The sequence below is a fragment of the Carassius carassius genome, chromosome 46 (assembly GCF_963082965.1).
Source record: "Carassius carassius chromosome 46, fCarCar2.1, whole genome shotgun sequence".
Classification (NCBI taxonomy): domain Eukaryota; kingdom Metazoa; phylum Chordata; class Actinopteri; order Cypriniformes; family Cyprinidae; genus Carassius; species Carassius carassius.
In genome coordinates this window covers 18,648,885-18,663,995 of record NC_081800.1, presented here as the reverse complement: position 1 = coordinate 18,663,995, position 15,111 = coordinate 18,648,885, and the positions used below count along the sequence as shown (strand labels likewise).

The following is a 15,111-nucleotide window of genomic DNA, read 5'->3' as shown; positions in this document are numbered from 1 at the left end:
CTCAGTGCAGATGCACTTTATAATCTATAATAACATTATTGCATGTATCTCTAAACCACATGCTTTCTTGGGTATTGAGACACGCACATTCGACATTCAACAGAATCTCTGCATCAAGATAATAACCCGTGTAATTCTGGCTAAATAATAGATTGTGTAGGAATCTGCATGTGTTAATGTTAGCATCATTAATGACCCCTTGTGTTTAATAAAAGGAGAATGAGGACTTTTGCTCCTAATAATAATAATAATAATAATAATAATAAACAATTAATAAAAAAAATAGGAGTACCTTCTAATCATTGATAAAAATTAACCTTCTCAATACGAGGCAATATTTGATTCCTTAAAGTGATTTGCAGGGGCTGTTTTGTATTGCCTTTTTTTATTCATACATTTATATTTACAAACCTTTTTTAAAAATGTAATAAAAAAATAATTGAATTAGAATAAGACACAATCAGGAAAAATAAGTTACCAATCAAATAAAATCAACAAAAATAATCTTTGCACTACAGAGGTGCACGGAAGAACACAAAAGTGGTATTTAGGTATATTTACAGTGTGTAATGAGGCTTAAAGGTGGCATGAATGCTTTTAAATTTATAACAATTTTTTTATATATAAAGTTCTGAATATAGAAATATTAAATGCTTTAAATAACTGAAATTATTCTTTTAAATTAAAATAAAACTGCTAGTAGGTGGCGGTATTGTCACTGAATCATTCAATCATTAATTCATGGCTGATTCATTCATTCATGAACAAAGCGACTTTATGGTAACTGAATCATTGACTCACTAGAATCATTCAAATATGCACATTCATTCATAAACAAAACACAGCTGTGTTTGCTTACTGGAGATGTGCAGCGGCAGCTGTGACTTTGTTTGGACCTATTTAAACTAAAGACCTTTAAAATTGGTTAAGATTGGGGTGTCAAACTCAATTCCTGGATTAAACCCTGTTCCAACACACATACCATGTAGTCCCACCTCGAAATTCAACACTGAAAACAACTGGAAAAAAAAGACTGAAATAATTGCAAAATTACAAAGTGAAATTACAGTTTCTTTGAAAAAGTTTTAGGGACTGGGCCATAGTCGCAACTAACTTGAGAGAAATTACATTGTCTTTTGATGAGGTGTGGCTAAACAGCCCTATCACTTCTATCACTTTCACTGCAGCCTGGTAGTTTCACTATTGTCACAATTTACATTTAAACATACCCCAGAGGCACAGCCTTCATAATTAAAGGAGCATTTAATTTAAACATCCACTAATTTTCATATCCAATAACAAAAGTGATGATACTTCCAGACATCGTCACTGAATCACTGTTTTCCCCATTAATTTTGTCTAGTCATTTACAAAAAAATAAGTTAAATTTCGTAGTGATATTCTAAAATGCTATTATGTCATGTAATGAACTAAAAAAGAAGGTTAGTGAAGCTCTGGCACATACACCTATACTACCACATCACACACACCCACACCGACGTTTTCAGTGGAAAATTAAATGACATTGTCAGCCCACACCAAACACGTCATGCAGCTCAGCTTACTTAAGAATCTCTGTCTGGACAGAAAAGAAAAAAAGGACAAGAAAAATAAACAGGCACCAGATTCAGCATATATTGCAAACATGTTGCTAAGATATCTATCAGGTTAAATATTATCTCAGTATCTGTACTTGACACTTAAAAACCATTTTATGTAATAAGAATTTAGTTTATGTTAAAAGCTCACTTCCTCATACTTCAGAGCAGCAGTAGTGTCAGAGCCAGAGCATGACACACTCATGCAAATGTCTGACACATAGCAGGGAATAAACATCGTAGATAGTAGATATACTATGCCAGTAAGTGTTTCAGAATACTGTCTCAGACTTACCATCAAATATTATATATATTCACCAGAGCTGCACAGGTTGTTGCTGGGATCCACTTCCACTCCTCCACAATGACATCACAGAGCTGCTGGATGTTAGACACATGGCGCTTCTCCACCTTCCTCTCAATAGGGTTCAGGTCTGGAGACATACAGGTGCTGGTCATATAATTAGAATATCATCAAAAAGTTTACTTATTTCACAAATTCCATTCAAAAAGTGAAACTTGTATATTATATTCATTCATTACACACAGACTGATATATTTCAAATGTTTATTTCTTTTAATTTTGATGATTATAAGTGACAACTAAGGAAAATCCCAAATTCAGTATCTCAGAAAATTTGTATATTACTTAAGACCAATACAAAGAAAGGATTTTTAGAAATCTTGGCCAACTGAAAAGTATGAACATGAAAAGTATGAGCATATAAGTTACTCGATACTTAGTTGGGGCTCCTTTTGCCTGAATTACTGCAGCAATGTGGCGTGGCATAGAGTCGATCAGTCTGTGGCATTGCTCAGGTGTTATGAGAGCCCAGGTTGCTCTGATAGTGGCCTTCAGCTCTTCTGCATTGTTGGGTCTAGCAAATCGCATCCTCTTCACAATATCCCATAGATTTTCTATGGGGTTAAGGTCAGGTGAGTTTGCTGGCCAACTGAGAACCAGGATACCATGGTCCTTAAACCAGGTACTGGTAGCTTTGGGACTGTGTGCAGGTGCCAAGTCCTGTTGGAAAATTAAATCTGCATCTCCATAAAGTTGGTCAGCAGCAGGAATCATGAAGTGCTCTAAAACTTCCTGATATATGGCTGCGTTGACCTTGGACCTTAGAAAACACATTGGACCAACACCATCAGATGACATGGCACCCCAAACCATCACTGACTCTGGAAACTTTACACTGGACCTCAAGCAACGTGGATTGTGTGTACCTCTCCTCTCTTCCTCCAGACTCTAGGACCCTGATTTCCAAAAGAAATGCAAAATTAACTTTCATCAGAGAACATAACTTTGGACCACTCAGCAGCATTCCAGTCCTTTTTGAAGTGAGACGCTTCTGACGTTGTCTGTTGTTCAAGAGTGGCTTGACACAAGGAATTCGACAGCTGAAATCCATGTCTTGCATACGTCTGTGTGTGGTGGTTCTTGACGCACTGACTCCAGCTGCAATCCACTCTTTGTGAATCTCCCCCACATTTTTGAATGGGTTATCTTCTACAAGGTGTGGTTATCCCTATTGCTTGTAAACTTATTTCTACCACACCTTTTCCTTCCCTTTGCCTCTCTACGAATGTGCTTGGATACAGAGCTCTGTGAACAACCAGCCTCTTTTGCAATGACTTTTTGTGTCTTGCCCTCCTTGTGCAAGGTGTCAGTGGTCGTCTTTTGGACAACTGTCAAGTCAGCAGTCTTCCCCATGATTGTGTAGCCTACGGAACTAGACTGAGAGACCATTTAAAGGCCTTTGCAGGTGTTTTGAGTTAATTAGCTGATTAGAGTGTGGCACCAGGTGTCTTCAATATTGAACCTTTTCACAATATTCAAATTTTCTGAGATACTTTTTATAATCATCAAAATTTAAAGAAATAAACATTTGAAATATATCAGTCTGTGTGTAATGAATGAATATAATATACAAGTTTCACCTTTTGAATGGAATTAGTGAAATAAATCAACTTTTTGATGATATTCTAATTGATGATAATGACCAGCACCTGTACTTGGCCACGCCATCACCGTCAACCTTCAGCTTCCTCAGCAAGGCAGTTGTCATCTTGGCAGTGTTTGGGGTCTTCAAAACTGCCATTCTGGCCAGTTTCTGAAGGGAGGACATCATGTTTTGCTTCAGAATGTCACAGTACATGTTGGAATCCATGTTTCTCTCAATGAAGCACAGCTCCCCAGCACCAACCGCACTCATGCATCCCCAGACCATGATGCGACCACCAAGTTTGACTGTAGGAAAGACTCAATTTTCTTGGTACTCCTCACCAGGATGTCACCACACATGCTGGACACCATCTGAGCCAAACAATTTTATCTTAATATCATCAGACCACAGGACATGGTTCCAGTAATTCGGGGCGGCAGTGGCTCAGTGGTTCATGTAGGTTGTCTACAAACCGGAAGGTTGGTGGTTCAATCCCCAGCTCCACCTGACCAAGTGTCGAGGTGTCCTTGAGCAAGACACCTAACCCCAGCTGCTCCCGACGAGCTGGATGGCGCCTTGAATGGCTGACACCGCAGTCGGTGTGTGTGTGAATGGGTGAATGTGAGGCAAATTGTAAAGCGCTTTGGATGGCCACGTGGTCTGTTGAAAGTGCTATATATATAAATGCAGTCCATTACCATTTAATTCATGCTCTTGGACAGGTTGTGAGTCACCTTAAAAAGAAGCAAGAGGCAAGTTGACCTTCCACTTCTGCAACCTCTAAAGCCATGCCGGCAGCACTCATGCAACTGTTTTTTGATGCCAGCTTCTGCACTCGACTTCTTTGATCGACCCTTGTGAGGCCTTTTCCAAGTGGAACCCATCTTGGAAAACCTCTGTATGTACAATAACGGTTGTATGTTAAGTTATTTTCAGAAGACAGTAAATTTATACTGCTATACAAGCAGCACATTGACTACTCTAAAATATATCCAATATACTTTTGTATATTACTGTATATTACTATATATATATATATATATATATATATATATGAGACATATTAAATAACTAAAGTAATATAGTGAAAATTTAGGTGGTTCAATATTACAAAATAGTTAAGATAAACAGTTCCTAACAAACAGCTTTATGCCTAAATGAGATAGACATTTAAGGCATAATGCACAGTCATATATCTATTTACACAGCTTTTTGTAACATAAATAAAGGAGGAGGACATACAATGTAACTTGAGGAAAAAATGTTTTTTTAAATCTTACCTGTTTATTTGCTTAAATCCATTACAATGTACAAAACAAAGATACACATATAAAGATAGCAGCTGCACTGCACACAGGGGGACAGTGTAATATGTGACAAAATGTAAAGACGTTGACAGTGTAAAGACGTGAAAAAAAAGCGCTGGCCTAAAAACTGAGTGGTGTTATTTGGAATTGCTAATGAAGACGATTATTATTTTAGAAATAACCTTTGAATGTCACAACTAACCAATCAGAATCAAGTATTCCAGAGAACTGTGTAAGAAATTGTATTATATAGTACGCATGCATACATTGGGTACTAAAAAGAATTAGCTCCCTTAAAATAATCACATTTTGTTGCTTTGCAGTCTGAAATGTAGATGGCAGTTTTTGTTTTATCCAGCTGTATTTACTCAGTGCAACTTCTAAACATCCAAGTGAAATATATAACACCAACTTGTCATAAAAAACTGATTTATTGAGTTAAAGAAAGGATTACCCACTTTTGTCAGTATTTTGTTGAACCACCTTTAGCTTTAATTATAGCCTTTAGTCTGTTTGTATATGTTTCTAAAGATCTAGAGAGCTATTTTAACAATCTAACATTTTTAACAATTAACAATTTAACAACAGTGCCTTGAGAAAGTATTCATACACCTTATTTTTTTCACGTTTTATGTTGCTGCCTTGTGTTAAATTGCTTTAAATTACTTTTTTTTACCCACATCATTCTACACTCCATACACCATAAAAGCAAAGCAAAAAACAGGATTTGAACATCTTTGCAAATATATTTAAAATAAATAACTTCCATTGCATAAGTATTCATATATATATATATATGTATGTACTTATATATATATAAGTATATATATGGGACAGTTGAAATTTAGCTCGGGAACATTCTTATTGCTTTTAGATGTTACAACACTTCAAGTGAAGTTAACCTGTGGAAAATTGAATTGAATGGGTATAATTTAGAAAAGCACACATCTTAATAGAAGGTTAGAACAGCTAACAGCTGAATATCATATGTATATGCATATCAGAGCAAAAACCAAGCCCTGAGGTCAAAAGAACTGCAGTAGAAACAGGTTTGCTTCAAGCCACACATCTGGGGAAGAGTTCGGAAAAAAATTCTGATGACCCTCAATTCCAAGCATCATGTTTGAAAGAAACCAGGCACTGTTCATAACCTGCAGAGTACCATCCCAAAAGTAAAGTGTGCTGGTAGCAGCCTCATGGTGTGGGCTGTTTTTAAGTGCCAGGGACTGAGGGAATCATCAGTGTAGAAGAAAAGCTCAGTACACCAAAATATTGAGATAGCCTTAATGAGATAGCCCTAACCTTCTTCAGACTGGGAAGAAGGTTCACCTTCCAAGAGGACAATAACCCTAAGCACAGAGCAAGACAACTCTGTGAATGTCCTTGAGTAGACCAGCCACAGCCTGGAATTGAACCTAAGTTATGAATATTTATGTAAATACTTATTTCAGTGTTTTATTTTTAATAAATTTACCAAGTTGTGTCAGCTCTGTTTTTGCTTTGTCATTATGGTGTATGGAGTGTAGATTGATGTGGGGAAAAAAGTAATTTAAAGCAGTTTAACATAAGGCTGCAACATGTAAGCACTTGTAAGGGCATGGTCTAAAGTGCACGGTGCAGGTGCACTCAGGGCGTGTCCAAATCCACTTTTGCTAGTTTAACAATGGGAAAATGGTCTAAACGGTTTGATCCTATTCTCTTAATGAGTAATGGGTGTTTTTGGGCATAATGTGCAATAAACCAATCAGAGTCTCATCTCCCATCCCCTTTAAAAGCCAGATGCGCTCGTGCCATGACGGGTTTCGCTATTTAAATGTTGGAATATCATTTTTAAAAACGTTTTTGTGCTGCTGCGCGTCTCTGTGTGTGTAATAAGCAACGTGTACACGCATGGTGCACACTCTTTACACGGTCTTTAAATAACAAAGAAAAAATACTGTTCCAGACTTTAGACCAGATTTGAGTTGGTCTATGGCGCAGTCTATTTTCAGTTCCTCAAAATAGCAACGCGCAACAATGTGCCTGAACACACCTATTTTTTTAGACCAGCACGCTCATAGGTGCACAAATGAGTGCAAATTCATTTGCTTTTTAAACAATGCTGCACTGGACAAGAAAATGAGAACTGTGTAGGACTGAAAATAGCAAAAACACTGTCTTGAGCCATGCCTTGCGCTGCATTGCGCCGGGTGTATGATAGGGCCTCTAGATTTGGTAATATTTGTCTATTCTTCTTTGCACAACTGCTCAAGTTCAGTTAAATTTGATGGTGACCATTTGTGGACTACAGTTTTAAGCCATTCCACAGATTATCGATGGAGTTTGGGTCTGGGCTCTGACTAGGCAATGATTCAAGGACATGACCTTTTCTCCTTTAACCGCTGTGGTCAGTTTTGCTGTGTGCTTTGGCTCATTGTCATGTTGGAAGGTAAACCTTCTTCCAATTGTCTGGCAACTTTCTGGCAGAGGGCAGTAGATTTACCTCAAGAATTTAATGGTATTTTGCTACATGCATTTTTCCTTCTATCCTGACAAGTGCTCCAGTCCCTGCTGGAGAGAATCACCCCCATCACAGGATATTAGCGCCTCCATGCTTTACTGTAAGAATGCTGTTATTTGGATCGGGAGCTGTATTTGATTTCCGCCAGACATATCGTTTGGTGTTGTGGCCAAGTAATAACATTTTTGTCTCATCTGCCTCTGAATTTTCAAGATGCGTTTAGGCAAAGCTCAGTCATGACTGCACATGGCCTTTTTTGAGGAGTGTCTTTTTCCATACCAGCCACATTTGTGGAGAATTTGTGATATTGTAGTCACATGCACACAATTCATGTGACAATGCATGCCAGAACACTTCCCATCTAGGCTAATATTAGTCTCTTTCTTTCTTATTCCAAGGTCACCGTGGCCACCCAGATCCAGTCCAGATGGTGGATCAGCACCTGCAATAAACCATGCCATGCTGGTTTCCATCTGCCCTTACCAAATAGTAGTATACTTAAAGTTTATTTTATTAAGTATACTTAAGTAAAGTTCAAGTTTATTTTTAAGTATACTACATGTATCAAGTATACAAATATCAGTGTTCTAGTAGTATACTTGTAAGTGTACTGTTTCAATACTCCTTGGGACTAAATTGGCCCTAGTATATTAGTATATAAAAGTATACTTTTAAGTACACAACTAGTTTACTTCTATGTTTGTAGTTTGTACTAGAATTATACTAAAAGTGAACTTATAGGTATCCTGATAGTTTACTAATTAAATACTTTGTACACTTTGAAGTATAGTCGCAGTAAACAACTATTTTAGTAGTTTTATACTAGTTTTCTTAAAGTGAACTTTACATCATAATTTAAGTATACTATTATGTCCCTATTTAGGTTTAAATGTGTATATATTTTGTTACATGAATATCTGAACATACAAAACATCAAAATAAAGAACGGTATCTGCTTGTAAACAAAAACATTCTATTCTAGCTTCATGCATTCTTTTATAAAACACTTAAGTTCATGTGGGTAAGTTTCATAAAAAAAATTAAGAAATAACATTCTGGAAAAAAAAGCTGAAAAAAGACTATGAATTGGATCAAAACGTAGAGTCTATCAACACCCCAAAGCTTGACTGTAATTATTTCCTCTTCATCAGTCGACATTTTATTCCATAATGTTACAGTTTTGATGCGGTTTCATGTCAGATGATCGTGTTAGATTACATGTGTTAGTAGTTTTTGTTTCTTTTTCTTCTTCACTTGTGTTTTCTTTTTTTTTTTGGAAATTATGTACAAAATGTGTACTACCGCCCTCTACCGAAAAACAATGACAACATGGATTCTAGGAGAACAAGTATAGTTCAAATATATTTAGTCTTTTTGTAAGTATAAGTCAAGTATGGCATTTTAATCCCACTTCTGAGAAGTACATAAAAAGTAAACTAATAGCATACTTTCATATTTTAGCTTTAAAGAAGTATACTAATAGTACACTTGAATAAACCTATTTTTCATAAGGGTGTCCAGAGAAGAACTGGCCCCCCAACTGAGCCTGTTTTTTTTCCAAGGTTTTTTCTACATTTCTGTCACCAATGGAGTTTTGGTTCCTTGCCACTGTAGCCTTGCTTAGTTGGGGATGCTTACTGATTGCACGGACACTATTGGAAGAGAACTGAACTGGATGATGACATCACGGAATCATCAATGAACTGACTTTAGCTGAAAAATGACTCTTTTATTGTCTTCTTGCATCAATTTTGACTCTGTAAAGCTGCTTTGACACAACCAGAATTGTATAAAGTGCTACACAAATAAAGGTGACTTGACAATGACCACTCTTTGTCATAAATTCCTGTAAATGCTTCAGAGTTGCAGAGTTCAGAATACTTCTTAAAGGGGTCATATGATGCTTTTTTAAAGATCATTATTTTGTGTATTTGGTGTAACAGAATATGTTGACATGCTTTACTGTTCAAAAAACACATTTTTCAAATAATGTACATTATTGTAAGTCCTCTATGCCCTGCCTCTCTCAAACGAGTCATTTTTAACAAAGTCCCTCCTTCTGACAAGCGCAGTCTGCTCTGATTGACCAACTGACCCAGTGCATTGTGATTGGCTAAACACTGCAAGCACTCACCAGAAATGTAACGCCCCTTGCCATAATAGTGTGCTTCATCTTTCAAAATAAATGTAAAGACAGGTAACAATCTCCTTCGTTTTACCATCAGTTCAAGGCTGGAAGGGGAACAGAGTGGTGTGACAGACACAGTGATGAAGCTTGTATGATTTTGCAGAACACAAGCCACGGACGGTTAAGACAGCTGACTCCTCTCTATGACCCTTTCTCTCTCTCGCTCTCGAACACACACACACACAATGCGCAAAACTCAGCATTTGAACATTCAATAGCAAATACTAATAACAAAACATACGTACAGTAGCTGATTCAGAAGCACCAGATTTTCGTGGCAAAGTCAGAATTACCTCGTCTCCTAGGTTCAAGAAACGGTCGTCCATAAATTGCGTTGCTATTCTGTTGTAATCTTAAAGATTCCTAAAGTGCTTTTGCTTTGACGTAGATACACACAGCATCTCCCCGACATGGCTGCTTCAACACTAACTGCGGTTGCTGAAACCACTCCTCCTTTCTTTGCATGAAAATTTGGGCGGCATTATGCAGATTATTTCCACATAGTGATGTAGACATGTGGGGGCGTGTTTGAATGAGCCATTTTAGGGGGATGTGGCAGAGTCTAAACTTTGATGAAGAATATCTCTTTGGATTTGAGACTTCAGTCTTTGCAGCTTTACAGATCTTTTTCATGCACCAAGAGCTTGTAACACTCCTAAGAGAAAGGAAAAACTGAAATCTGAGGGGCCTTTATTCTTTCCTCCGAACTGTGTAAGGGGACATTTTATTACAGATATGTGCACTTTATCTCAGGTCTTCTGAACTGTTGACAACAAGCACCTGGTTTCCCCCATTGAAAGGCTTGGAAGAGCAAGGACAATTTTTAATATAACTCCGACTGGATTTGTCTGAAAGAAGAAAGTCACATACACCTAGGATGCTTCGAGGGTGAGTAAAACAAAAACTGTAATAAAAAACTTACAAGGATTTACGATGTTTACGACCATTAAACACGTTATCACAGTTTTGTGAAAAGGGTCCACTGCTGTTAACAGTGTTCATCGTCTGTTTGATTACGTCATTAACTGAAGTTTGCTGCACATTTTGACATCAATTTGACAGTCGCCACTTTCAAGCTAATACTAAATATAATGTAGAAACTTACAGTAATGGCTTAAAAGCTGCTTTGAAATGATTTGTATTGTGAAAAGCACTATACAAATAGGCTAAACTTTAATTGAATTTAAGATTTTGAAAAAAACTGCCTGCGTTAACACACTAATTTTGATACCACTAATATAGCCTATATACTGTATGGCCTGCACTACAGTACACACACTTTATCAATCTTCACTATATGACGTTATGACTTAAGGTATATAATGTAGGGTATTATTTATATTTGGGAAAACAGCATGACAACTGATGTCAAGAATGTGTTCAAATCCTACAACACTGCCAGTTATTCAGAATATAATTTTGTTTCATTTCTGTCTGCAGTTTTGGTATGAAGTTTAGTTTTAAGATAAACTTTTCTGATCACTGGTTCAACATCGAATATATGTTGTTATTGTTACTCCAGCTAAACTGGGGATATGATCCCCATCGGAAACTATGCTTCAGAAATGTAAAAATGATACCTTCCACAAATTTCAAATGACCACATAAGCAGACACAACACAAAGCTTGTCTTGTAAACTGTGTATAATCATGGGCCTTGAAAACTGATGAGTAGACAGGAAACATCTGTTCATTGAAAATGATCCGGTGTTTTGGCAGCACAAATCATGCAAACAAAACACAGATGACATCACTTCCCTAAGCTTTTACAGACACTCCAATGTTCTGTCCCAAATAGGAAATACTGGAGACCTAGTGCCAAACAGTAAACCAAAAAAGCCATTTTTGTAACAAGCTGGGTTCATGAATAAAAAGAAAGAAAAAAAACTACAAAACAATCGCTGTTCACTTCTTAATACTTTAAAATTTATTTTCTCAGTTTCATATATATATATATTTATATATTTATGTTATCATATTTACAATTTTTTATTCTTCCTTTGTGAAGAAACAAAAAAGCAAACCGCTTCCACTGCAATCAGCGTTTCATTCTAAAGGGCACAGAAGTTATATTTCAGAAGTGCTTGCCAGACTCTTACTCTTTTCCCGGTTTGGCTCAGGCAAATAGGTCAGTTCATGGAACAGGACATTATGAACAAAGACAACACCTCACTACTTTACCAGTAAATTTTATCATATTAAATATCATATCCTTTCCTCTACAAAAACTAAAATCATGACTCACTAATTGTCAAGGGACTTTGGTTAGCCTATCTGCCCGTTTTAATATCTACGTTATAACTTACAGGGCCTACAACCACTCTACTGTATTAACTGTACAGTGATGTTCATAATACAGTGGTGATACAAATACAAAACTGGTGAAATCTGAACAGTCAGTTCACAGAATCTATGAAAAGCACCTGTTTGTTGTTGTTAAAAATGTATCATGTACATTTAGAGTTCATGATGCTAATGAGGGAATTTTGAGTTGTAGTCTCATAAGACAATACATTCAACAATGTTTAGGGACATTATGATGTTATAATGTCTGATTGTCAACAGGGTTATAAATCTGTGAATTTAAAGTCAAATGCAACTGTGTAAGAAAAAATAAATCATCCACAGCATGGATACATTTAGAAGTACACTGTTTCGAGAGCTGTCATGCCAGTTTTCTGGCTTGTAACCTGTGCAAAGATTATAGCAGCTGCGTAGAAGAAGCAGACAGTCTGATGCACTGACATTCTTGTTAAAAGCTTATTAGTTGTGTTGTTTTGTACTGCTACTGTAGTGTTTGTGTCAGAGTCTAAATTAACTCTGCAGTTGTGCTTTTTTTTTAGTATCTTTCTATCATTGAAACAACATTGAATCAACGTTAAAGGAGTAGTTCACTTCCAGAATGAAAATTCTGCCATTTACTCAAAGTTTCTTTCTTCTGTTGAACACAAAAGAAGATATTTTGAAAAATGTTGGTAACAGAACAGTTGATGGGCACAATTGACTTCCATAGTATTTTTCTACTGTGGAAGTCAATGGTGCTCATCAACTGTTGAAAATATCTTTGCTTGTGTTCAACAGAAGAAAGAAACTCCTAAAAATGAAAAATCTGTCATTTGCTCACTCTTATGTTTTTTATTTTTTATTATTATTATTATATTTTTTAAGTAAAACTAAAGTAGTCCACGCGACATAGTGGGCAATATATCAAGTCTTCTGAAGACATATTATACATTTTCTAAACAGAAAGCTAAACTGTTAATAAATGATAATCTCAGTTTTATTATGACTACTTTTATGTTTTTTGCTTTTTCGTCATTTTGTACCTTGACAGCCCCAGTCCCTAGTCACTCAAATTACAAAAGAGTTGTCAGGATATTCTGAATAAAATGTGTTCAGGATTTTAAAAAATATATATTAAAAATAGCAGTGCTATTTTAATATTATGTATATGCTGTTATACCCCAATTTTATAAAAACAATTTAATAGCTTTTATTTTTATACGTTGTTTTCATTTTAATTTGAACGTTTTAATATTTATGATGCATATAATTACATTATTATATTTATTTATTACAATAATAATTATGTGCATTTGTCATTGTTATTAGTTTTTATATTTCTATATTGCCATTTTCATTTCATTTAAATAATTTTAGGACTTCAACTTAAATGTATTTATTTCTGTTAGTTGCCAAGGCAAACTCACATTTTCATTTATATTTTATTTCAGCGTTATTTCAATTACTGAAAACAATTTTTAATAGTTTTAGTTAACAATTACAACAGTGACAGTTTTTTGTTCCACAGAAGAAAGAAATTCTACATGTGCACAAATGAGAGTAAATGACAGAACTTTCAGTATTGGGTGAACTGTCCCTTTAAACGCTTTAAATTGGGCTGTCAGTTTGTACATTCTCTGCAGGGATGGTCAGTAGCAAAAATTCATTAAGCAAACTGCGGGAAATAGGCATTGTGCTCTGAAAGGGGTTGAAGGCACTCTCTTGTCACATAATATCAATGAAAAATTCACAAGGATTGCCCATAGCGTGTTGAAAGGACTGCCGACTAGCTGTGAGTTCTGGGGGGACGTTTGCTAGCTCCCGGATGGGAGGAGCCCCAGGTGGGCTGTTGCTTGATGTCGCTTTGCGGGCGAGGTGAGCGAGGCAGTACGGAGGGGGCAGACCTGGTGGGCCGTACGAAGAGCCGTGACTTCTCTCACTGTGGGCACACGACAGATGACTGGGCTGAATGAAAGGGGCATGGCTGTAGGTGAAGTTGTGGCTATGCTGCGGGATGCTGTGACACTGGCCGTGGCTGTACCCAGAATGAACGTAGCTGTGGCTGGAGTGGGCCTGACTGGCAGCAGAGCGGCTGTGACTTTGATGACTCAGCTGACTGGGTGCTCTCTCACCCCTCCTTCCAACCCACATTCCCATTTCTGATTCGCTGCCCCCACAGCACGGTGCCTTATGGTCCTTTTCTCGAGGGGAGGGTCTCCGTCCTTTCCCAGTGCTGGGGTTGGAGCCACTGCTTCTGCTACCTGAAGTGAAAGACAAATGTGTTTGGACAAAAGAAGCATCATTTTCCCCTCACAAAATCATATGCTAACCAGACTCAACAAGCAATGTCAGCCATTTTTTTCAGGTTACCTGAATTTCGAGCCGTGACAAGCAAATCTTCATTTGGTTAGTTACTTGATTTATATTTTTTGCAGCATCCACCAACTTGAAATCTCATTGAAAAAAAATCCAGCTTCTCATCTATACTACTTTTCAAAATTGCCAAAATATTTACAAATATTCAGTATGCATTTAAAAGAAATACAAATTCCCCAAATCTGACAAGAAACAACATTTAAAAAAGCCGTGTGTACAGGCATCATGGAAGGTACATTTTTAAGAGTTACGCTCTTCATCTGTGCTCTGATTGGCTGTAACGTTGTTTTGTCGCACCTGGTTAGGACACAGTGTGAGGGACAGCAATACCATGAGGGTACTTAACATCGATACGATATGGTAAGATTATGCAAATTCTGTGGTGGAAAATACGTCAGCATTGAAGGTAGGTCAAAATTTTACAATAATACAGTTCTTGTGAATGCAATAAGCTTCAACTCACATCATACAGTATCATGGAAATATTCATTTAAGCTTTTCCTAGTTGATTCAGACTTTGGCAAAAAAAAGAGTAAGTGTATTGCATAACATTTTAAAGGATGAGAATCAGTCAGATTCTCATCCACAAGGAAAGTAAAACTGCACATGCCCACACAAGAAACACAAACAAGCAACACAGCTGGGGAGCCACAATGGCCACCCAAATGAGTCATATGCCTTATGATGACAAACCACTGGATTAACATGATGTCAAAGAGAAAATGTGGGGCAGGAGGACATTCAAATGAGAGTGCTAATCTTACCGGATTTTCTGTAAATAGAAGAAATTTCCATCAGTCTATAGACGGCCAGCAAAAACAGAGGGAATATAAGAATTACGACATGTTGCCTAACCAGATCTTCCATCTCACACTCCCACGCCGAATATACCAACAAGCTCTTCACAAAA

General features: G+C 36.8%; 1 protein-coding gene across 2 annotated transcripts in view; it reads right to left on the bottom strand.

The window, feature by feature from the left end:
- Positions 1–12,734: 12,734 nt before the first annotated feature.
- Positions 12,735–15,111, bottom strand: part of LOC132128829 (segment polarity protein dishevelled homolog DVL-1-like) — a 38,669-nt gene continuing 36,292 nt past the window's right edge. For both annotated transcript variants that reach the window (XM_059540190.1, XM_059540191.1), the window contains exon 15: positions 12,735–14,086. In XM_059540190.1, the coding sequence (XP_059396173.1) occupies positions 13,551–14,086 (536 nt within the window). In that variant the 3' untranslated portion in view covers positions 12,735–13,550. The remainder of the gene's footprint in view (positions 14,087–15,111) is intronic.